Here is a 25,091-nt window from a genome sequence, read left to right as displayed (position 1 = left end):
ACTGGAGCACTTTGCCTGGTAGGAAGCAGATTCTTAAAAGGACTAAACCAGCCTGACCACTCTCCACAGAGCTGCCATAGTCTGTGGCGTCTTCTGTCTTGTAATTTGCGGCAGAACAGATTTAATCTCCTACTTATTCTCTCCCAGGCCCTAGCTCATCACATACCATCAACCAACACACAGATTTTTTCCTTTCAAGGGCTTTAGAGAAAATTACTATAGGGTGCTTATAGGCATTCCAACAACAATCATGGGGAAGCTATAAATTATAAACTCACAAAATTCTAAAAGACGTCACAGTCCTTGTCCTTAGTCTGTAATGAAAAGGAAATGGTGCCAAACCTATCTTTTAGTCTCCTTTTTCAGATAGCTCATAGAAGTGTCCTATGCTGCCTTTTATTTCTGAGGTATTGGATTCATTATCATTTCTTTCTTTTGATTCCCCTTACTCCTTCTTTTTAGCATTTATGCCTGACTATGATTGGGACAGAAAAATGTACTTAGAATTATATATTGTTAGAATCAGATAAGATCGTAAAGATAATCTTTTTATACTAAAGAAGAAAAAATGCAAAGAGATCATCTACAGAATAGAGATAGGTACAGCTTAGCAGAGTAGTTTCAATGATGTAATTAAAGGTTTAAGCTGAGTAACAGTATGGAACGAATATATCTCGACATAGGCTCTACAGTTTCAACTAGGCTTTTCCTGACATTGGACACAAATCTCAAATATGTCAGAAAATTAAGGCTTCTCACTAGAATAAATTTAGCTTTTGTATAAAGGAGCAGGGACCACCCAATTATAATATTAAAATATCTTTAACAGCAGTGCAAATACTGATTATTAAACCTGGCATCATTAATATTGATGTTCGCTTGCCAGGTATTTGGCTAACTAGTAAAGAGCTTATAATGTCAGGGCAGGGTGTCAGTTGCTCTCTGGAATGAGGGAAGCAGAAAAGGTGAATAGGGTTTGATGTTCATTTAGCATTCTTCCTGAAGTGTCAGCTTAATAAAAGTAGACTCCGGTTTTGTTTGTACTTTCAATTGTCTTCTTGTAAGAATTATTGAAAAGAACCATGGCCTTATCTACTACAGAGTTAGTCTGAATGATCTCAACTATAGCAAGTTACCTCTCTGGCAAGAAAAAGGTAACTCAAAAGAGAAAAAAGCTAGTATAAAAGATGAGTGCTTGACAGTTGTGTGGGTTTGATAGAGATTTCTGTGTCAGGTTTAGTGATAAAGGAAGCTTTATGAGCGTCTCTAGTGTTCTCTTTTATGGCACCCATATTGGCATTGAAAAGAGGATAAAAATAAAACCAGCTAAGACCTCAGGTGGAAAGAAATATTTAGATGGATTTTGGATACCAATGAGAAAAGATCTGCTCTCATTTTAACTTAAAAGAGCAGTTACTTAGGTGTCAATAAAACTCATATAATAGTAATAGCAAACATTTATAGTGCTCTAGCCATTAGTTGGCAGTTCACATACATTACTGCCTTTGAATATCACAGTAACTCTATGAACCAGGTGATGTTATTCTGCCCATTTTATAGGTGAGGAAACTGAGACTTAGAGACAGTAAGGAACTTGCTCAAGGTCTTGTAGGAGGTAATCAGCAGAGCTGAGATTTGCACTTGCACAGTCTGATATCAGAGCTTGAAAGTTTAACCCCTATACTGCACTACCAGTTATCTGAAATTCCCTTTTATATATGATGAAGATAATTCTGATAGCATTTTCTGAACTACCGTGAAGCTGACTACTTGGACCTGGAGGGTGCATTTGGTTTATTGCTATCCAAAGCATTGCTGATCACAGTGATTACTGATGCAGTTCTCTTTGAACCTTTTGTGTTAATTAGAAGAACTAAATGAACTATTTAGCAGTTTTTAATATTACAAAACTCATGAAATATTTAAGCATGCTCTAAATAGGAGAATTAAAGTGATAATTTTAACAATTGGATTTCAAGTTTGGATTTTTTGCTTACAATTTAATTACAGAGCTATGCTTTATAAATACAAAGCTACTGTGTGAGAAATCTCTCAGAACGTCAGGGGCTTTGAACAGGAAAGAAAGATCCTGAAGACTGAGGTTAAAAATAAAAATTAAAAAAATATCTTGCATTTCAGCATGGTTTTCTTTTTATAAAACCCCTTCTCTTGTATTAGTCTCACTTCTTTTGAACCAACTACCCTTTGAAATAGACATTATCTTATTTACGAGGAAACTGAAACGCAAAGAACTGAAGCAATGTTTTCCGAAGTCACCCGTTTAGTAAATGTTATATATGGGACTTATACCAATTTTCTCCAGTGTTCAGATCAGAGCTCTTTATGTTCATCCTTTGCAGGTAGATTGCAGATAGATGGCCTATGTCCATTCACCAATAGTTGAAAAAACTTCGCTTTAGAGGAGATGCACCCAGCGAGGGCATTATCCAAACAATGTGGAAACAAGTAACAGTTGAGACTCCAAAGGAATAATTAGCAGTAAAGGCTTGGCGAGACACAAGTGGAGGGACAGGCAAAGGGACAGAATTCTGATTCTTTGAAGAGGACAGAATCAACTGGTTGAACATTGCTAGGTCTTATGTTTATGCTGAATGTCTGGGAATTTCATAAAAGTACAGACTGAGGCAAAGAAGAATAAGGGGTCAAGCTACTGAAAGGGGTGTACAAGGTAGGGGAAAATAAAGCAGAAAAAAATCCATTTACTAAAACCTATTCAATTTAGAGTAGGAGATACCTGATGATTTAGAGGAGATACCTGGTGAAAAGTCCTTATAAATTATCTGTCTGAGGATAGGTTTGGTCTCAGAGAATGAAATGTGGTTTAGTATGCTAATGACTTTAGTTGTGAAGAGAAGAAGGGCAGGAATGATAGAGATGTTGACAGACCACACTAAAAGAAGCTGTGTTCTGGAGGATGTGTTAATAAAGATGTCACTGCATAGCAGTTTTCCTCCTATTTCTTATGAGACTAGTTGGAACTGAAATAAGAAATGTATATTCTTCACTCAAGGCAACCTCAAGGCTCTAAGAAAAACAACTGTAAAAACGACGACAAACAGTTAAACACAAAACCGAAGACACCCTCAAATTCAGGTTGGTTGATCACTTCTTCTCATATTCTGGAAATCATAATGACTCAGAGTTGGGAGGGACTTAGAAGTCATGTCTGGTCCTATGTCTTTCCACTCAGTGACACTTCTCGTATGTATTCTCCTTGTGTTTCCGCTTGAACTCTGCATGATAAGGATTTCCCTGCTTCATAGGCAGCCCCTTCCATCGGTGGAAAGCTAAAGGACTGGCTCTGAACTTCTCTCTTAGTAATGTTCCCCCTTTTGCTCTCCTTCTGCTTTAAGTACTTAAGAGTAAATCTACTCTCTTACCCATACCACAGTTCTACTCTAAAAAGGCAATTATCACATTCTCTGTGACTTTCAAGATTTACCATTCTGTTCTTTCATCCATTTCCTTAATTTGTTTAGTTGGTCTTTCACAAAATAGACATTGCCTAAGGATTTGGGGAAGAAAAACAGTGGTACAAAACAGAGAAGTCAGATATCTTCATCCAGGACTAAAAAAAAAAAAAAAAATTGGTGAGTTAAGAAACTTAGTATTGAGAGTTTGTATCAGAGTATTTTACTCATTATCCAAAACTTAAAACTGACTAAGGCATTGAAGTAGTTATTTATGAGGAGAAGCTGGCTAGACATTTGAAAATGTAGCAAAACAAATCACCGAAGCCCACAGGTCCCTTGGAGGCCTCTTCCCACCACAGCGGCAGGGCTGATTGAGAACAGCTGGTGTCTGCTAAATGTCCTCTGCTTATTTAATTATTCTTTTCCAGGTTCTTCCTGGTGTGGAATCCACAGTGTGAGTGATTTCTCAGAAGCTCAGCCTCAGGGGGAAGTTACTCTGCATCAGAGAGACATGCCAGAAGGAGCCTGAGCTTTCTCAGAGCCCAGGCTTTGTCTCTGCAGACACCCGCTCCTCCGAAGGCAGATGGGCCCAGTTATAGATTAGGAGGGGAGGGAAAGAAAGAGAGAGAGAGAGAGAACAGGGCCAAAGAGGAGGATAAAGGGATGTTTCAAGATTCTAAGAGAAGCCAGAGGGAGTTTATTCCCCTAATAAGGAGCAGTGTTTAACTACTTACTGACAAAAATATCCTGGAAATTTAAAAACCTGTTTCAGCTTTTGAGACAATCAGACGTACACTGCCTATTTCAGAGGTACCTGCCATAAACAGATTTAATTGCCTTTAATGATTAAAACCCTATATTTCTTATTTTTGTTTTCTCAAGGTTATTTGAAACTACCATTTTAAAGAAAGACCATATTCATATTTGTGTAAATCTGTACTTTTTGCCATGTGCACATCCCACAAACACTCATAAAACAAATTTTAAGACCTACATTATTTATTTATTCATTCATTCATTTTTTGGGGGGGGGTGTATACAGACTTGCAAGCACAGACTTTCAAGCTTATACCATTCGTACTGTCTAAAATGAGAATGTAGAGTGAGAGAGTTGAGAAGGGCTGGACACCATAGCTCTACTTACTGGGAAGGGAACTGTCAGCCCTTCCATCTAAGGAAAGTGGAGTCCAGGGACATAGGAAACCACCTGAGATGGACAGAGAGAACTAGTGTGGCACTAGGGACCAAGAGGGGCAAGGAGAGCAAAGGTGGGTGAGATGACTTCCCTGGTCAGGACTGCAGTCAGGTGACTTGCTTCTACCCTTGATTCTGTCATTAACCAGAGAGGGGAAATCTCTTTAGTCACTTAAACATTTGGGGTCAGTCTTCCCACTTGCAGAATGAGGAGGTTGGATTAGATCAGTCATATTTCCAGCTAAGCTCCTGAGAGCTCTAAGGTTTCTGTGGAGGCATTTTGACCAGGGAAAGGGGTTGATTATGTGGGGAGGGAACAGATGATAGAGGCACGGTAAATGCCTCCCCCCAATAATTTATTATCTGACCCATGACCTGTTTTATATATTGGATTTCCACCTCAAGATTCATTCAACAAATATTTATTCTGAATGTAATACATAAGATTTAATTCTAAAAAAAAAAAATGGCACTGCTGCCAAAAAATAGTGTAAAAATAACTGGCCTGGATAGTTTCTAAGATCCTTTCCAGCATTAACATTTAATGATCTTAATGTAGGAACTAGATTCATTCATTTCTCACCATGGGAATCCTAAGATATGAGCAATTATCTTGAATAGTTAAGGTGGGGAAATTACTTCTGTAATATTTGGCACTTCTGTAAAACATGCACGCACGCACACTCACACTCATTCACTCACACTCACACACTTTTGCAACATGATTTCTCCATTCCAGTGAATAACATAGTGTAAAATTTTCTGAACTTTATTTATTTTTTGTCACTCAAAAGGTGACTCAGTCGTGTCAGAACATTTGTAGACCATACCAATATTTTATATTTTTCAACCAACAGATTACTAATCAGAAGAAATCCATTTTCTTTAAATTACTAATTTAAAGAAAATGGATTTACTTTAAACCCATAAGAGAGCAAGAAGTTCTAAAAGAATCATGCATAATTTTGGAAAGTTGATTCTCCTCCATCAACAAGAAACAGGAAATAACCAAACCAATATCTGTAGACACAGAAATTATACATATCAGAACCAAGGTACCAAGTTTGAAACATAGCTTTTTCATGAATTGCTTAGCTAGGTTCATTTCTTGAAAGAGTTAATTCAACAACTAAGTTGTTAAAAATCACCAGGTACTTGAACATTGAGGAAATTTGGCTCAGTAAATATTAAATAATGTAAATTTCTTTGTTTTGTGATTGCTTATTGATGCCATGTCATGGTTTCTTTATAACTACAAATGTCTTTTACACCCTCCTGCCACACACCTCATACAGGGAAGGAGGGGAATCTCAATAATGGAGGCACTGAGGTACCATAAGTGGTTCAAGGGAGGTAAAAATATAAAAGCAGGTCAAAGTGTGCCTCACATGTGCTCTGCTGTTGCCCTGAGCACCAGGTTAATCTGGCAAATTATGTAATTAATTTGATCTGGCTCTACTCAGTTAATTACACGTTGATTGATAGAGTAATTATTATTAGTAACTGCAAACATATCTTCAAAATGGAGAGTTGCTTTTTTTTTTCTTTTAAGTATCTGACTTTTTCTGATCTGTGGGAGCAGTCCAATGGTAAAAAACAGATAAACATAAAAAGGTAAAGGGCTCTGAATACTAATTGTTTCTGTACTTATTATTTGCTAGCAGGGAAATTGTTTTTCCAGGTTATTCCTTCTATTTGAATTTGTAAGCTTCTATTTGAAGAACCAATAGTTTTCATTTTTATTTGAAATATTTTAGAGTATTGCCAAATAAACCATGAGAAAAGACATTTGTTATAATGTGGGAAGGGTTAAAAAGCCACTAATCGTAGATGAATGAAGACTACAGAGTTAGACTTGTGACAGGAGAAGAGTTTATGAAAAAATTAAACAATACAGGGAGATGATTTTATCAAGTAAGTTTTCTGTTCGTGATTCTTAGCTCTCTTAAAGGATTTTTTGGTCATGCTTTAAATTGCTGAGTTTTTTTTTTTATTATTCATTTATGTTTAAAAGAGGTTGGTTTCTCTGACTGAATGCATTTCAGTCACAGGAATTGAATTCCAAAGAAGAACCTGCTATAGTAAAACTAGATTAGCTAGAATATACCCTATAGCATATTCTGTAGGAAAAATTATGGGGATTTTACAGATGTTAAAAGAAGTAAAATAATAAGAAACAAAACATATTTTAAAAGAAAGAATTCTTCAAAACCTCAGAACAATATAAATTAAAGCTTTTCATTAAGAATTTGATGAATCTAGTATTTCCTTTCACAGCTAATTTCTCAGGCAGTTCGTTTATTCTTTGATGTAACTTTAAAGTGTTCCTAAAGGAACATCCATGACTAAAGTTACCACATAAATATTGTATTGTTGAAGAAGACCTGTAAATAGAGAAGCAAAATCTCAGCCTTTGCAGTTTACAAAATAAAGCCCACTGGTTTAATGCACTTACTTCCCAAGACGGCCAAACCCACCGGAGTGACTTACTAAGGTATCTGGCGTTGATAGCCTCGTGGTGTTCAGTCCTACCAAGGATGGGAGAGTTTGGGACATCCAGTTTGATATCATTGCCATGGTGCTAAGCACAGCGCCAAGCTTCAGCAGTGGAAGACTCATTGCTGTGGAGCTAATGAGTTTTCATAGTGACTGATTAAGATCCTGGTTCTGGGCTGGCAGCGGGAGGCGTGACTGCAGCACGCCACATCTACAGCATGAAAAGAGATCAACTTCCCAAGCTCTAATCATGCAGGGAAAGCTCACAGAACCTCTTTCCCTCACCCTCACAGGAAGTTCCCTGCTCTTCCCTTTTCCTCCTTTACCAGATACTTGCTGGATCATCAAACAAAATATTCTTGATAGGGCTTCACTGGTAATTGTTAGAGCAGAGGTTGAAGGAAGGAGGAAATTAGAGCTTTTCCTGCTCCACTATATAGTCAGTTACCATCAACAGAGTTCGCTGCCTCTGGGATTTCTGTCAGTATAATCAGCTGCTCTTTATCCTTCATAAAAATACATAGCACCCTTAAATTGAGGTCTGTCAAAGCGCGCATTTCAAACACCAAATTTAATATCCACAGATTTCTCTGAGCATGGAAAAAGTGCTTTTAGACAAAACATGAAAGCAAAGTCTGAAAAGAATATCCAAGATGATTAGATAATTGAGTAAGAAATTATTTTTTATATAGTAACCTAAAATTAGCACTGTTGCCTCTTAAAAAAAATTGTCAGAGATTAATAGCTACTGCCTGTGGAGGACATTGCCCTAGGCACCTTACATGTGAACAGACAGAAAAGGCAGCCTTGGAGAAAAGCTCCTGATAAAGAAATTTCATAGGTTCCCAGTTTTGCTTTCACGAATGGATGCTTAGCAGTTTCTCAGGCACACAGCAAACTCAGTTAACTCTATTTTCACCTTGTGAAGAATGACAGACCAGTACCGCAAGTCTATGTCATGAGAGAACATGTGACATTAAAAAAACACAAGACTTGGCTTCTGTGACTCCCCAGGGAGTCTGAGGTCTAGCTCCTTGTTCTCTTGCAGTTAGTTGAGTGACTGGCCAGTGAATTAAAACTCCTTGGCTTCACTTTTTTTTTTCCTGCGATATGTGGGGGGTGGACTCCCTGCTCTCCAAGGCTCCTTCCAGCTGTGAAATTCAATGATCTGTTTATTAGAATTCTGACGGCAAATGTATATATTGAATTTGCGGCTTATGGGTAATTTTATTATATTCTTTTTACAAATACTGCAAAATTGTCCACATCCAAATCTCAGGTCCCAAATGGAATAAATCAGAGGCTCTTGTCTTATATAATATATGTGGTTTAAAATAAAAATACAGAGAGAAGACATGAAGGGAAATGTGGGTGAATGAAAATTAAGTGAAAAAGAATCATATGAAAAGGAAAAAAATACTGTTTTGATTCCTTAGGAGAATTCTGGAATTGTTTGTATCTGGAAAGATATGCATTTTCCTTAAACAGTTTTGGCAGGAGAAATAAAGAGAATATCTTTAATAAAATTGAAAGACATATATATTTATAAAGGTGTGTGTGCCTTTATTCTTCAAAACAGCTTTAAACTGGGGTGAATACTGAGACTCCTCAAATCTTCCTTGCATATATTACCTTGAAATCCAGGCTACATTTTTTCTTTCAGAATACATCCAGATGATTTCAGCTGACCCTTATTTTTTAACCACAGTGCCCAGAAAACCAAATATTAGGTATTTTTGTCTTTTTCAAAAATCGTATCATATGCAAAATTTAACATAAAAGCACCATAGTTTATATATTAAACTTAGTATTAAATAACAGCATTCATAGAAAGGACTGTTAAATTTTACATTATTATTACAATGTGGCAGTAACAAAAAGTAAAGTGGACATACAAATCTAGTTGTTTGAAAAATTACCAGGAACTCTACCTGACTTGAATAAAGGAGAAGAGTCTCTTTTAAGAGCTTAGCTTCCAAAATTGAAAACTAATATAAATGTAATTACTGGATAATTTAAGATGCCACATGGCAGATGGTAATTATACTTATTAATGAGCTATCAATCAACAAAATAATAGCTTCTTTAGAAGAATATAACATGAATGTCAGGGGAAACCAGTACTCTTATTTGCAAATTAAAAAGAAATGAAGAAATAAAGAAAAATACAGTATAAATGGAAAGCTTCTTGCAATTTCCCAGAGATGCAAATACCTGCACTGAAGAACTGAAAGAGAACAACAGTGAAAGTTTATGATTTGATGATGTTTATGAACAATGTAAAAGCTATAATGTGTGGTTTAAAAAAAAAACATTTAAATGGCACACATTGAAATAGAAAAGCTTACATTATAATGATTGTTAGTTATGGGAAATAAAATAGCTATGATTTGTAAAAGGTTAATTAGTTTACATTGCTCTCATAATCTAGTAAATTGCTTTTAATTTCCATTTTATAAGTTGGGTTCTTGTTTGCAGATGGGGAAGCTGATTTTTCTATGTGGATGTAGCAACCTGTGTTCAGGGCAAGAAACCCAGTGGTTACAGAAGTCCCACAAGCATGGTGTGAATGTTGATGGAGTAAAGTAGCAAGAGACAAGGCTGGAAATACTAGCAGTTACCAACTCCCAGGGCTTCACGGTCAGCCAAAGATGTTTGGATATTATCTTGGATGCAATTCAAGAATTTTAAGCAAGACTGTGAAGTCATTAGTTTTATGTCTGAAATTATTACATTGGCATTTTCATGATGCAGGATAGGCTGATGGGGGTTGTAGGAACAGCAAAGCATATCAGAGACAGGAACATAACTTAAGAGCGTATTCTCATAGTTTAGGCAAGAGATGACGAGGGCCTAGAAAAAGAAACTGTTAGTGGAGCTCAAAAGGATGGATGCCGTAAAGAATTGGGGTGAAATCGATAGTGATTGAATAGATGTGAGAAGTGTGGGAGAGGAAGTTATTGATTAATATATTTATTCATTAGATATTTTATGGTAGACTTTTTATTACCCAGAGTGATTTCATGATAAACCTATATAGTAAATAATCAGTAAGCAAATAATTAATGACCAAGAAAGACTTATAGGTAATCTTATGTAATATTGGCATGTGCTGTCATTGGAATTTTATTTTTCTTTGATCTGGAGCACGAAAGTTTAACATTGCTTTGGTACTCAGTACACTTGCTAGTCTGGGGACTACCGGTATGGTAGGTGTGTGTGTTGTTTTCTGGGGAACCTAGCTTGACTAAAAGAATAGGTGAACCAAAGTGACCTCTCGAAAAAACAAAGTAGACCCTTGCTAGCAAGGAGGAAAAATAGGAAGAGTGGCATAAAGTAGAGGAAGAGGCTTAAAGTTTATGCTAACTTCGTACTCAGTCACAGAGGATGAAGAGAATAATACAACTTTGCTGAGTGACACAAAGTCATTCTGGGTCTCTGGAACTAATAGTCCAACTCAAAATAGAGAAAAAGGACTGAGGTTCTTGCTTCTTCCTTCACTGAGAAGTCAAAGCAATTACAAGAGAACTTCCATAAGGTCCCATTACTCTACCTACCCACCTACCTCACCTGTGCCCACATGACTCTACCTTTTCTCCTGTTCCACACATAAATTGTTTGTGTTCCTAGGTAAGGTTGATTCCCCCACTCTGCACTAGATCAGTGCCTTTCAGACTATCATGCATAGGAATTACTAGGAGAGCTTGATAAGACCCAGATTCCTTTGTCCCACCCTGAGAGTCTGACTTATTAGCTCTAGCACAGGGCCAAATAATTTGCACTTCTGACAGTCTGCCATTCTTGGACCACCTTTGAGTAGACTGCCCTAGATCACATCCATCTCATCAATTCAATGACAGCTCTCTTAATCCTTTCCTCTCTTACTGAGATCAATAAATCTTCCCACTTTAATGGGCCATTCACAGCAGGATATAAACACCCACTTATATCACTCATTTTAAATACAAACAGGTAGACAGCAGTTTCCTGATCCTATTTTCTCTCCATTTATTTCCCCTATCACTCACTGTCCCTTTGCAGCATACCTTCCTGAGAGTTGTCTATACTCACCATCTTCAATTTCTCTTTCCCTAATCAAGGTTTTGTTCACATTTCTCTACTCCACTGATACGACTTTTATCAAGGCTACCAATGATACCATGTTGCTAAATCCAGCAGTCAATTCTCAGTCCTCAACTTTCCTGACCTATGAACAGCATTCATCAGACTTTTACTTTATCCTTCCTGAAATAATTTCTTCACTTGTGTTCAAGGATACCACATCCACCTAGTTTTCCTTTTACGTTCTGACTTATCTTTCTCAGTCTCTTTTGTCGATTCTTCCTCATCTATATGCTAATGACTCCCAAATTCATTTCTTCCTCGCAGACCTCTCCTATCAATTCAGTCCTGTATATCCAATTATCTACTTGACATCTCCACTTGGATGGTTAATAGACGTCTTAAATTGAACATGTAAAAAAAAAATGAGCTTCTGATATGCCTTTCCCATCTCCAGCAAACAAAACAAAACAAAAGAAATAAACCAAAAAATTATATACATGCAACCATTCCTATAGTCTTCTTCATTTCAATTCCATGGTTGAAAAGTTAGATTTCAACCTTAACCTTTTCTTTTCGCATCTCTTATCAGTTTCATCATCAGGTCTTTTCATCTCTACTTTCAAAATATACCCAGCATTCAGCCATTTTACACCACTCTCACTGCCACTATGCTGCTCCAAAGTCATCATCATCTCTCATCTGGTTTATTGCAAGAGCCACTGCTAATTGACCTTGTACCACGTCAGTCCTTTTTTGAACCCCCAAGAGTGATTCTGTTAAATTGTAAGTCAGATTATGTTATTCCTCTTCTTAAAACTCTTTAATAGATTCCCATTTCACTCCTGGTAAAAGTGAGAATATTTGGCATGAACCATAAGGTTCTGCATGATCTGGCTTCCTCTTATTTCTCTGATCTCATTTCTTATAACCCTTCCCTTCACTGGAGTCACTCTGGTTCTTCAGAGATGCAAGATAATTTTCCACCTCAGGGCTTCCAGTCTCTCAAATGTCTTCACACTTCCTTTTTGTTTTAATTCAAAGATCACTTTCTCATAAGATCTTTGCTGACCACACTATCTCAAATTTCTACACTTTTCATCTGATCATTTCATGTTGTCTTTTGCTGGTTTACATTTTTTCTCCTTAGAACTTATCACAGGTTAGGATCGTATATATTTTAATTATTCATCTTGTTATTTGTTTTATCCACTAGAAATAAAGTTCCATGAAAGCAGGAACGTTGCCTGTTTTGTTCACTGGGGTATTCTCTATGCCTAGGAGAATACCTAGTACATAGGTTATCAGTAAGTATTAAATTAATGCATAAATTAATATATTATTGTTTTGTTCCTGAACTTCCCTCATTGTAAAATGGAGACCATTTTAAATGCAAAAATTAAAATAGAGCCTCCCCCCTTTGTTGCAAAATGAGCCAGTGTAATATTGTTGCATTTTGCATGTGTGTTGTTACGTGTACATGATGAACGTATACCTGAGTAAAAAGATAGTGTAAACTTAAAAGTTAAGAATGCTTTTTCCTTCCAAATTTGATATTTAGAATGCAAGCACTTTTGGTCTAAGCCAAGAAGTACTGTGTCTCTTATTTTGACTTCTCTTGATAAGCCTCAAGTCACTGGAACCCTGAATAAATACATGAAAGCACTCTTCTCCCCTTGCCTTTGGCTAATGAAGTTTGCCTCCAATAACATAGGGGAGGATGGAAGGGAATGTAGGCTATGGAAAGGATGAGTTTAAATAAAATGAATTGGAGAAGATGGAGATCTGAGTGTCCATTCACTCAACTTCCTTTCATTTGGCTCCTGGCAATCAATTAGGGACCACCTGTAGCTCCTAGAATTCAGTGCTTTGCCATTCTTGCCTTGAGGTTTCAGGGTTGTCTTAAAAGTGTTCACTAAAGAAAGAATGTATTGAGTGAAAAACATTAGCAAAATTCTCTAAAGGAGGGATTTCTGTCTTCTCATCTTTGCCTTCATCTGAGAAGCCGACTGATGCTCTATAAACCCGGGGGATCCTCTGTTGGCAGCTTTTGTTGCTACTTCAAAGGAGAAAAAAATGGATGTGTGCGGGAGGAATATATTCAGGGCAAACATGGTTTTTTGTTTTTTTTTTTAACTCTGACTTTCTACTCAAACTTGAAGAAGTGAAAAAATATAAATCCAGGATTAGGCTAGAGGAAAGGAGGATGCAAAGTGGTGTGACAGAGAGACCCTCAGACTGTAAGGCAAAAGACTTAAATTTTGCATCACTTAGTCATTGCCTTGTTCTGGGTCGTTCAGCTGGGAAATGAAGAGATTAAATTGAATTTCCTATATAGTCCCTTCCATGATATAGTGCCATACTTAAGAGCTCAGCTTCGATCTTTGCAGTTACACAAGCCCCTCCTCGCTTTCTGCTCTGACACTACTGGACAGCTGGCTGTGTGACCTCCCAGAGCCTCGATTTCCCTATGTGTGAATCGGGGATAACAAGAGAACCTGATTCCTTAGGAATTTGTGAGGATGAAATAAACATCTACATATAAAGCCCTTATCACAAGATTTGGCAAACAAGGAGTTCTCCATCAATATTTGTCATCATTACTCTAGTGCAAAAGAAGTTTATGTATCTTTTCCCCATATTTATAGAAGAGAGAATAGAGATAGAAATTGTTAGCAATAAGGAAGTGAAGATCATCAAATTTTGTATAAATTACCAATGTAAAGGTTTAGCTTTAAGAGTTTTAAAAGGGTAAAATATTCTTGATTCCAGTATGCTTGGTTCATAGGGATTGGCTGACAGCAGTATCCTAGAAAGGGTCTAAAGCATACCCATCCCACAGGCCAGCCTTGAGGAGCCACTTATTTAAGCCTGTCTGCCTGGCACTGTTCTTAGAGCTTTATTTGTATGAATTCATTTAATTCTCACACAGACCCTATGAGGTTGGTATTGTTACTATAACCAGCTTATAGATGAGGAACTGAGGCACTGAGAAGTTAAGTAAGCTAGCCTAGGTCACACAGCTAATTAAGGGCAAGTTCAGTATTTGAACCTCAACTGTCACATTCTAAGTATGCTTTTAAGTATTATGCACACACATATGTGCACACACACACACACACAAAACACATGCAATAACAGTATTATAGCAACTATTTATTTCAAGTTTAATCTTTTTTAAATAATTGGAATTATTTGGGGGAAGCATTGCAGTCATTGCATGCTCTCAGTAAATGAATACTTAAAGCTGAGCACAAAAATTAAAAGTAATGTGTCTTACTTATTGAGTTTATCTTTGAATGTGACAGAGCCAGGTCAGGGAGTCACTGACTCAGGTAAGTGTTCAGTCCCTGCTTCATTTTCATTGGAATCTATTTTAAGGTTTTTCTAATTCACCCAACTCACCAGGGCAGACAAATGTTAAATTATTGCCAAAAGCTTTTCTGGAAGAAATTGTTTAGAAAGAGAAATCTCAAAGAGGTTGGAAAATTGCCTGGTGATCAGAAAGAAGACTGTTTCAGTGGTAGCGTGAAAGAATAAAATTGGATCTTGAAATGTGCAGTTTTCTGAAAGGTTGTTGTAAGTTGTTTCATAAAACTTATCTCCCTCTTGAAAGTTGAAATGTATGTTTAGCAGGAACCAAAATTCTGGTAGTAGTAAATAACCCCAAACATCAAAGTATAAAAGAAGATTACATTTGTAGCTTGCTTTTTAACAAATTCACATAAACAGCAGGAGCTCTGCAGAGTTAATTTGTACGTAGCAGCATTAGCTACTTATTTGTCAGCATTGTCCCCTCATCAGTATGTGTAGTCAAAGTTGTTTTGTGATTTGAAAGAAAGCTCTAGCAGACAAACATAGTTAAACATAAATGTCTAAAGATCTGGACTTGAAACAAGTCAGGCAAGCTTCGTCATTGAAAGAGTCGTGAGAGTTATGTAGTTTTATAAAAGGGGGTTGGAAAAACAGTTAAGGCCAGGTCATTAAAATAACCATCACATAGATGAAGCTGTACAAGCTCATTACCTCATTTGCTTGTCCTTTTTTGTTTCAACACATTTAAGAACTACTGACCTTATAAAAACAGTTTTAGGAGGACAGAAGTAACTTGACTTACAAACAGCTCCCTTTGTGAATACTCATCTGAAAGGGGCCTAATGACATATATATGAACTTGACATGGATAAGTAAAGGAAAACTGTTGACAAAGGTTATCTCTTGTTATTGAAGTTAAATAGATGATTTTTTTCTGCTTCCTAATATTTTTTGTTCTCTCATTTCCCAGCTTAATTATGTATTATTTTCTGTTAGAAAAACATAAGCAGAAGTATGTCATTATTCTCTCATTGACTTTTAAAGGCATTGATCTGTTAAACATTTATTAAGTACATTCTTTGGGCCAGGAACAGTACAATACTGAAAAATGCAAGATTAATGTGGTACAGCCTCATATTTTGGGTAATTTATCAATCTGAGAATGTAACAGACTATAAACAAATATGTACATATGAACTGAATAGTTCCAATCTTATAGAGATACAGTGGAGGATTAAAAGAAAAGGAGATTGGTATCTTCTGGTGAAATGGTCAGGAAAAAGGTAGTGCTTGAGCTGGTTTTAAAAGTTTAGCTCTTAATTCTCTTAATTTTTAACTCAGGGAAATGGAAGTGTAGTTTACTATGGACCCAAAAATAAAATAAAATTTAAGTCATAAGGAATTTTGTGCAGTGCTTCAAAGAGTAGAGAATTATATTCTTCAGCCCTTCCTTTGTCAATATGCATCATTTGTCCTAGTACATTTTTACCTCTCTTCCAATTAATAAAATAAAATCATGATATTTACTTAAATCATAATAATATAGGGCTATTGAGTGAAAAAAGAGAATAGAAAAAATGAACATTATTGTGAAAACAGCATTTTCCTTGAGAAGGAAGAGAGGTAAATAGAAATATCAAAGCTCTTGAAGGACCTTGCATTATCAAGAAAATTGTACTTAAAATTACATGCACATGTCAACAGGGGGTAGTTTGAATTCTAATATTTACATATAATATGAGTCATAAAGCATATGGCTGAAAATTTAATTCTAGTATAGATGCTTCTTGTCAAGTGTCTGGTAAAATGTATGCAGATAGGGTATAGCATGAGGAGTGCTGGAATATTTGCCATTATTGAAAGTAGATTGTCTTTGCAGTGTGTTCTCTCTCTCTCTCTCCTTCCCTTCCCGTCCCTCCCTCCCTCCCTACTTTTCCTTCTCCCTTCTCTCTCTACCTTCTTTCCTTTTTATCTTCCACCCTTTCTTCCACCCTCCTTTCCTTCTTCTCTCTCCCTCTCCCTCCCTTTATTCTCCTTCCTTTCTTTTTCTCTTTCACTTTCACCTAAGTGTCCTGCACTGTAGTAGGATACTAGTATGGTTGCAAGGGCTCCCCAGGTGATTCTGATGTGTTCCCAATTTTTAACAGCCTAGGCTGTATGGCTACAATTTAAGCACAAATAATTCTAGTATTTTACACTTCAAATTTGGAAGTTTTATGTTTTACCTTTCTACTCATTCAACACTATTTAAAACAAAACAAAATAAACAAAAGTTCCCTTTTCTAAACATTCAAGCATGCATGCTTAGGCTATGTTTTACCTCTTACTGTGGTCGTAAGGTTTTCAAGAGGTTATTGAGCTTAAAACTGGAGACTGCTCATAACTACTGTTCAGTAATGGTAATGCATCATTCATGTGCACCTCATTTTTCTTCTAAGAGTGATTCAGAAACATGCCCATGATAAAAAATGTGTCCTTTCTTAAATAGTTTTCCTTTCAATAATATACTTAGTAATATCAAACTACATGTATAAGTTAGTATTTTTCTATAAAAATTGCATTTAGAATTATTTGAGGAGCAACGTGTGTTTCATGGTGAATTACTTATGCATTCAATAGGGGTTTATTGATCATCCTTTATATGCTAAACTCTAAATGCTAGAGATCAAAGATTAATAAAATTCACTCATTTAGGATCTCAGAAACAAGAGAGAAAAACACATATAAAATAATTTCAATATAATGTGCTATGTAATTTGTACAAAATGTAGTAGGACATAAACAGGTTAGTAATGAATTCAGTTTGGGTGGGATAGAAAAAGCTTCAGGAGACTGTGGGTTTAGGTGGATTCAGTAGAATTTCCTAAGTAGATCAGGAAGGAAAGGCCATTCTACCCCAGGAACAGCATGTGAAAATGTACCACCAAGGTGTCAGAGATCACATGTTCTTTACGGAGCTCTAAGTAGCTTGGACTAGGGCCAGTGAAAAGCGCCTGGTGGGGTTGGGGGGAGGGAGGAGATAGGATTGGAGAGGTAGCAGGGACCACCAGCTGGTGCTTGCGGCTCTCCCAGGAGATTAGATCTTACTAAAACTAGTCTTTCAAGAGTTGCAGGAAGGAGAGTGATAGCTAACTTGTTTGTTATTTGGGGGAAAATTACTCAGAAAAGGTGCAATAAATACTGGGGAGAGGGGTAAGGAGGAGATTGACAGCTGGGAGAGCAGTTAGGGGGCTGTTTGGATGCTCCGGTAAGAACTGAGATGTACGGAGGAAGGATAACACATGGGCTAGGCAATTTACATAGAATTTTGTGAATTATTAGATGTGGAGGCCGACAAGAATAAACTCTAGATTTCACAGAACACAGTATTGCAGAAAAAGTGCTGGGGAATCATCGAGCTAAACATTAAGGTGCATATGAATCACTGGGGGGGTCTTGTTAAAATGTAAATTTTTCTTCAGAAGTTGAGGGCAGGGCCTGAGATTCTGCAGTTTGAGCAAGCTCCCAGGTGGTCAGAGTGGCTGGTCTACAGACCACACTTTGAGGAGAAGGGGCCATGGAAGCCAACTAAGTGAAGGGCTGATGTGTGTGGACACACATCCTGTGTGATGAAGAAGGTACAACCAAGGAAAGAAAAAGGGTCAAGCTCTGCAAGAGAAGGGAGAGTGAGGATTCCCAAACACACATATTTCTCACTGAAAAAAGGGGTTCAGGAGTTCCCACCATCCAGAGATGGTTGTTAGCAGAAAGCAGACGTTTAAATTGAATACAGTTTAAATGAGCCCTAAAATTTCTTGAAAGTAAAGTTAAAGTTAAAATTTTATCTTGGAAAAGAAAGATGAACACAAAATAAATTATCTTACAATTGTGAGGATATATTAGCATGAATTAACAATAGATGATGCTTTGTGTGTGTGTGTGTGAGGTTAGTTTTAAAAAATATTGTCATCTGTTTTCACAGCACAATCATAAAGAGATTTGTTTTTGCAAAACTCTCCAAGGAGTTACCTAATTTTTTCAGGGCCTTTGATATTCAAATCATTATCTTTTAAAGAGCCCATTCCATAATTTCTCTCTTCAATTGTTAAAGGATATAAATCTGCCAGGCACTGTTTAATAATCCCCTTGTATTTTATCAGGGCAGTTATCTCAACACTTCCATCACTGCATGAAACCATGTGTCATTTGCATGATTTTGATTACCTTCCATTATATTTGCATTGAATAACATTGGATAGTTGCCATATATAAAAATCAGTGGCTTAAGATGGATGCCACTGTTAGGCAGTGAGGGATATTTTAGTGGGATCTGAGGGGTTTCATTTAAAAAGTGGTCATAATTTGTAAATATTTGAGTTTTGATGGCTGTTGCTGCCTGACGCAGCTTTACAATGGCAGGACTTGGGTAGCACGGACTCAGGGTTGCCTACAGACTTAGCATGGGTGGTCACCCATGTACTCTGATATTGGGATGAGTGGAAACAGAAGAGGATGATGTTTTCACTTAATTCACTCATTTTAGGGAAGTAGTCTATTTATGTAGAAAGGTTGATGCATTGTGTTTCTGCAGCTATGAAAATTGAAATGTGTTCGTTTGATTTGGTTATATTCTCATCCATCAGGGAGGGAATAATCAGGAAGTATCTGGAGTTCTGGGTACTGCCTGAAGTTACCAGTGTTAGAGTCTCAGTGAAGGCTCAGGGTATCCCCCAAACCCCGGGAACATACTGGATCCACAAAAGGTGCAAGCTAAAGGAAAAGCCTGAGAAGTTGCTGATTGGCAGCTGAATGAAAACAAAACTACCCATGTGATGGGGGTTGGGAGGTAGGGACACCTAGATTCTAATCCTAGTTTTTCATTTAAATTTAGCAGTCTGGCATACCTTAGTTTCCTTTTCAGCTCTAACATTCTCTGACTCTGTGTGCATAGTGTTAAGAGAATGGATTTTGAAATCATATAGACCTGGGCTGGAATCCCAGTTCTGTCACTTACTATATGATCCTGACTAAGTTCTTTTCTGAACCTTATTTTACTGATCTTTAAATTAAGGATTTTAATATCTACTGATGAGCCCATCTGATAAAGAACATCAAGGACATATCTGTAGTCCAACAGAGTTAGGCTTATTAACTTGTCACATCAAGACAGGTGGCACACCAGAGGAACCATGGAGCATCTCACCAAGCAAAGGAAGACATAGGGTTAAAAATAGGACTTGAGGGACTTCCCTGGTGGTGCAGTAGTTAAAAATCTGCCTGCCAATGCAGGGGACACAGGTTCGAGCCCTGGTCCGGGAAGATCCCACATGCCGCGGAGCAACTAAGCCCATGTGCCACAACTACTGAGCCTGTGCTCTAGAGCCCCCAAGCCACAACTAGTGAGCCTGTGAGCCACAACTACTGAAGCCCACGTGCCTAGAGCCGGTGCTCCACAACAAGAGAAGCCACCACAGTGAGAAGTCCGTGCACCACAACGAAGAGTAGCCCCCATTCTCTGCAATTAGAGAAAGCCCGCGTGCAGCAACGAAGACCCAATGCAGCCAAAAATAAAAAAAATAAATTTATATAAAAAAAAAGAGTGGACTGTTCCATTTTTACTGATCTAATTTCAAATAGCTAAGTTTCTGATAGTCTATAATTTCAGCAATCAAAGTGTCTTGCCCCTACATCCTCCAGTAAAATAACAAAAGCAGTATTTAGAGGTTGACTTAAGCTTGTACTAGGGCTTCCCTGGTGGCGCAGTGGTTAAGAGTCCACCTGCTGATGCAGGGGACATGGGTTTGTGCCCCGGTCCGGGAAGATCCAACATGCCGCGGAGCGGCTAGGCCCGTGAGCCATGGCCTCTGAGCCTGCACGTCCAGAGCCTGTGCTCCGCAATGGGAGAGGCCACAACAGTGAGAGGCCCGCGTACCGCAAAAAAAAAAAAAAAAAAAAAGCTTGTACTAATAAAATTAGACAATGCATGTGAAGTGCTGGGCACAGTCCTCTAAGCAATTACTACAATTATTATTAGTAGTAGGATTGCTTAGCTGTCCTTTCACACATAAAGCTTCCCATAATAAAATTTGTTGTTGAGTTAAAAGTGCCCAGTCTTTAGTCACTAAAACACATGAAAATTTAATAAGTCAATAAAGGGATCAAGTCCATTTTTTTTTAACATCTTTATTGGAGTATAATTGCTTTACAATGGTGTGTTAGTTTCTGCTTTATAAGTGAATCAGCTATACATATACATATATCCCCATATCTCCTCCTTCTTGCATCTCCCTCCCACCCTCCCTATCCCACCCCTCTAGGTGGTCACAGACCGAGTCCATTGTTTTGACCTTAGAAGCCCAATGCTTTGAAAACATGTCTGATTCAGCATAGTCACCTGTTGCCGTTGAAAATACAGATTTCCCACTTGATTAGAAATCTGCTCAAGGGGCTTGGAATGGAACATGTATTTGCACTTTTCAAAAACTCCTGGTTTTGATATCCAGTCAAAATTTCTGAAACATTCATATAACCAAAGAGGATGGGGAAGCAACGTCACAGTATACTATATACTATTCCCAAATGGTTAGGAGTAAAGATTTAGAACATCAAAGAATATGGCTTAAAGATCATCTAGTCCAGATTTCGCTCAGTATTGAAATGCACGATGCAACATCCCTGATACCTAGATTTTTCAACCTGGATACTTTCAGTGTTGGTAGAATCAATTTTATGCTACTAGATGCTTTGATATTGGACATTTCCTATCATGAGTAAGTCCTTGTTGCCTCTCATATTCCATTCACTGTTCTAGTTCTGCCTTGTGTTGTATCAACTGTTGGTCAATATTATGCTCAGAACAGAATGAAATTCTCTGAAACATGCCAGGTTGGTCTGATCAGCCTAGATCAGAGAAGAGTAAAAAGGCTTATTCATAACAAATGATGATACATTTTTTCTTTTGTAGGATTAATGAAATTTATTGCAATTTAAATATATTATCCTTTCCTTTAAGAATTATGATTATAACTGATATAAAGAAAACATTTTCCACTCTAACAACTGATGTTTGTTAAAGTCAAGTCCAGTTGGACAGAACATGGTAATTTTGCACCTATTATAATGTATATCTCAGTGATGAATCGAGTTAAAATTTTCTCATCAGTCCACAGGATTATTTAAGATACATTGTATTTTTGAATCACCTTTAGAAGTCACTATGCTAGGGTTTCCCAAATAGCTGATCTAGAGAGAATTTCAGAGTCTTAAAATTTGGCTTTAGATCTCTAAGCATCTTCCTGATTGAGAAGTAGACAAATTCAGTGGGAAAACAGCTTAGAGGCCACCACTGCCTTTTCTCTTCTGTTTTATTGCTTTGAACTTTAGGTTAAAATTCAACTCTCTCCCCCTTCTCCTTACTCTCCTAGCAAACTCAAATATATTGGATTAGCTGATACACAATTTGTTAATTCAGGAATGATGTCAATATAATGTGAACTTAGATTGGTTCATACATGTTTTTTTTCCAAATTATTAACATTTTGCACCAAAAGTAATAGAAGCAAAGTATAGTAGCACAGCTGAACACAGCAAGCTGAAGTTACGTGGTTCTTTACAGGATAATACTTTACCTAGTGTCATGTTTCCTGACTTGATGTGGACATTCACTTTGTCCCTCTTGCTGTGGTGTTCCCAGATTGTGCGTTTTGCTCTTTATAGCTCAGCAGGCTCAATAGGTCCTTACCTCCCTTTCCATCAAGTTGCCTTCAAATTTTCTTGAAAGTTAAAATCCTGTGTTTACTGAAGTCTTTCCTTATTTATTAGAAACTAAGATATATTTTTAACTGTGTTAGTATGATAGTACAGTTATTGTTTTGTAAGTTCTCTAATGAAATTCTATAGGTTTGAGTGGTCTGATATAACCCATTATCCTGTAACGCTTGTTTTTTTTTTTTGCGCCGTATGTGGGCCTCTCACTGCTGTGACCTCTCCTGTTGCGGAGCACAGGCTCCGGACGCGCAGGCTCAGCGGCCATGGCTCACGGGCCCAGCCGCTCCGCAGCATGTAGGATCTTCCCGGACTGGGGCACGAACCCGTGTCCCCTGCATCGGCAGGTGGACTCTCAACCACTGCGCCACCAGGGAAGCCCGACCCTTCTTGTTTTTAATGCATGACTTTGGAAACATGATGTTTTCTTCAGGAATGCATATTTTGCATTTTATTTGCAGGGTGTTCAGGACTTCCCCAGCCAGAACTGGTGGAGGGACAGTATGGTTTGAAGGGTTTTGTGGGGCTGGGGTCCTCTAACCCTCACCCAACTCAGTGCCTGTGCCTCTTCTAACACAGACATTTGGGGTCATCCTCAACATCAGTGCCAATATGCCTCCCTAAATGTGAAAATCTAATAGCTGAATAGATGACACTTTTCCCTCTCAGGAATTGTAAGCCACCTCAGTACCACTACACACAGAGGCTGACCCATAAAAACAAATTCTCAGGATTCCCACATTTCTGTCCCACGTCAGTGGCTTCTATCCCATTCCACTCAGTCTTATCCAATATGGTTTTTGCTTTATCTTTACTCCTTGGCTTTAATTTCTTGTCTCAGGCCCCAAAGTTGATAATTATCTCTGTCCCCTCCATATGTGGAATTCACTTTGGCTTTCCTCAAGTGTTTGCACCATGAACTTTCTGTGTGGTTTCTTGTTTATTCTGTCTTTTCTATTCCAGTTCTAAGCACAATGGAGCCTTCTCGACCAGGCTGATTTCTCAGCAATGTCTCTGGTTGAAACAACCTTGGCCAATCCTTAAGAGGAAGTTAGAAAGACTAGTTAGATTTAGAAAGACTCTGTCATGGGAGCACAGAATGATATTTTTGATCCTGCGAGTTCACTTTCAAAGTCACCCTTACTCTCCAATAAGGCTATGCCTTTTCAGTCTTTATATCTGCAAAAGCAATCTATTTATTAGCACAAGCCCAAAGTGGAATTCACTTTATACTGCAGACTTCTAGGTCTTTGGTTCTTCTTTTATAATGTTTTTTAATGTTATTTTCTATTCTGGTAAGTTCTCCAAGTATGTAACATTATTCTACATGTGGGAGGATATTAGTATAGAAGGTAAAGGCTCATTAATTCTTTCAGATCAGTGGCAGGTCATTCAGGAATGTTTTGTGCCATATAACAACTTCCTACTCTAAAATCATTAGACTTTATCCCAGTGTATCTAACAGCCCCATAAAATCACAGCCTGGACAAATCCTGGAAGACACTGGCTGTGGTGCCATCAGTCCAGGGCTGGTAATGCTCACATTGACTCAGAGTTGGCAAGTTCAAGGACTACTAGGTCAAAACATGAAACTCAAACATTTACTTTACTAGATTTGCTTTTAAAAAGAAAATGAAGGGTTTTTATTAAAGTCTCTAAGAATTTACACAATACTTTTAGTTGGTTCAATGTTTATGTATTCGGTTAGAATCTTTCTCAAAGAGAAAGCTAGTCCAATGATTTGTCATTATGTGTAACAAAGCTGCTTGCATTTCTAAATGCACGGGAAAGAGAAAACAGCCATTGTATTTCATCAACAGAAGGAATCTATCAATATGTAGAGCACTAACAACCATTCATTTGTATATTTAAAATATAGCCAGATGAAATAAATTGTGTCTAATTCTCAGAAAACTGTTTTACCAGCCAAGTATATTTAAGGAAACACTATTTATGTTTGGTAAATATAAACAAGATACAATTATTTCTACTTTAAAAATGTAATTGCTGTTTTGGAAGTAGAAGCTCAGTACTCTTGTCTCAGTCAGTAGAATCACTGATTTTCATTAAAATGTATTTTTGTGCTGGACTTAAATTGAATAAAACTTCTTTGACTATATATTATTTATTTTACCAAAATTAAATACTTTCAATATCATTGTTCAATTACAGTAATTTACATGTTGAATCAATAGATAATAAAATTTTAAAAATATGTAACGCCACCTCTTAGCTTACAGTGATTAGTGCCTTAATCTAAATGCTTGACTTCATAAAATCATAAGTACTTTGTTAAATGTTATAGTATATTAGGAATGCAATCTGCATTTTGAAATCTGCTTAATGTTAATTTTAAAAATAGCTATAAAAGAATGTGGGAAATTAAAGAGCATTTAATAGTATTTAATGTAAATTATGCAAATAAACATTCATCTATCCATATTAATGTTTTTATATATTCTACATAAAAATTTTGCAAGTTAGGTAATCATTGAAATGCAACATGTAATGACATGTAATGATCATTTATTTAGTCAAATATTTGAAGTAATTTTTTATAAATAATAAGCAAAGCACAGTACTGGAATATGGCTTCGCTAATTTTAAGTCTTATATATGTGTGTGATTTAAAATATTTATTTGGTTTTACTATGTGCTGTGCCCAAGAGGAACCAAGGAAGAATATTACATATTGATGATGCTAGAGGACAATGCCATTCTTTAAAATTCAAGCACTTGGCTCTTTGCTTACAGGAACAGTCGTGACTTTTTGGTTTGCCCTTCGTGCAGTCATGGGACAATGGTGTGACAATGCTTTGAAAGCAGTACTTTCATTTACAAAGCCCC

The 25,091-nt window shown here is 37.2% G+C and overlaps 1 protein-coding gene across 2 annotated transcripts in view; it reads right to left on the bottom strand.

The window, feature by feature from the left end:
• The window catches only part of OLFM3 (olfactomedin 3), a 196,488-nt gene that overhangs the window by 46,736 nt on the left and 124,661 nt on the right, over positions 1-25,091 (bottom strand). The window contains exon 1 of one of the 2 annotated variants that reach the window (XM_004263091.3): positions 7,119-7,354. The exons of the other annotated variant lie outside the window; for it this stretch is intronic. Within the exon in view, the coding sequence (XP_004263139.1) occupies positions 7,119-7,247 (129 nt within the window). The 5' untranslated portion in view covers positions 7,248-7,354. Of the gene's footprint in view, positions 1-7,118; positions 7,355-25,091 lie in introns of those variants that run through there. 2 annotated transcript variants of the gene reach the window in all.

The sequence above is a fragment of the Orcinus orca genome, chromosome 1, assembly GCF_937001465.1.
Source record: "Orcinus orca chromosome 1, mOrcOrc1.1, whole genome shotgun sequence".
NCBI classification, from domain to species: Eukaryota; Metazoa; Chordata; class Mammalia; order Artiodactyla; family Delphinidae; genus Orcinus; species Orcinus orca.
This window is presented reverse-complemented; position numbering and strand designations above follow the sequence as displayed.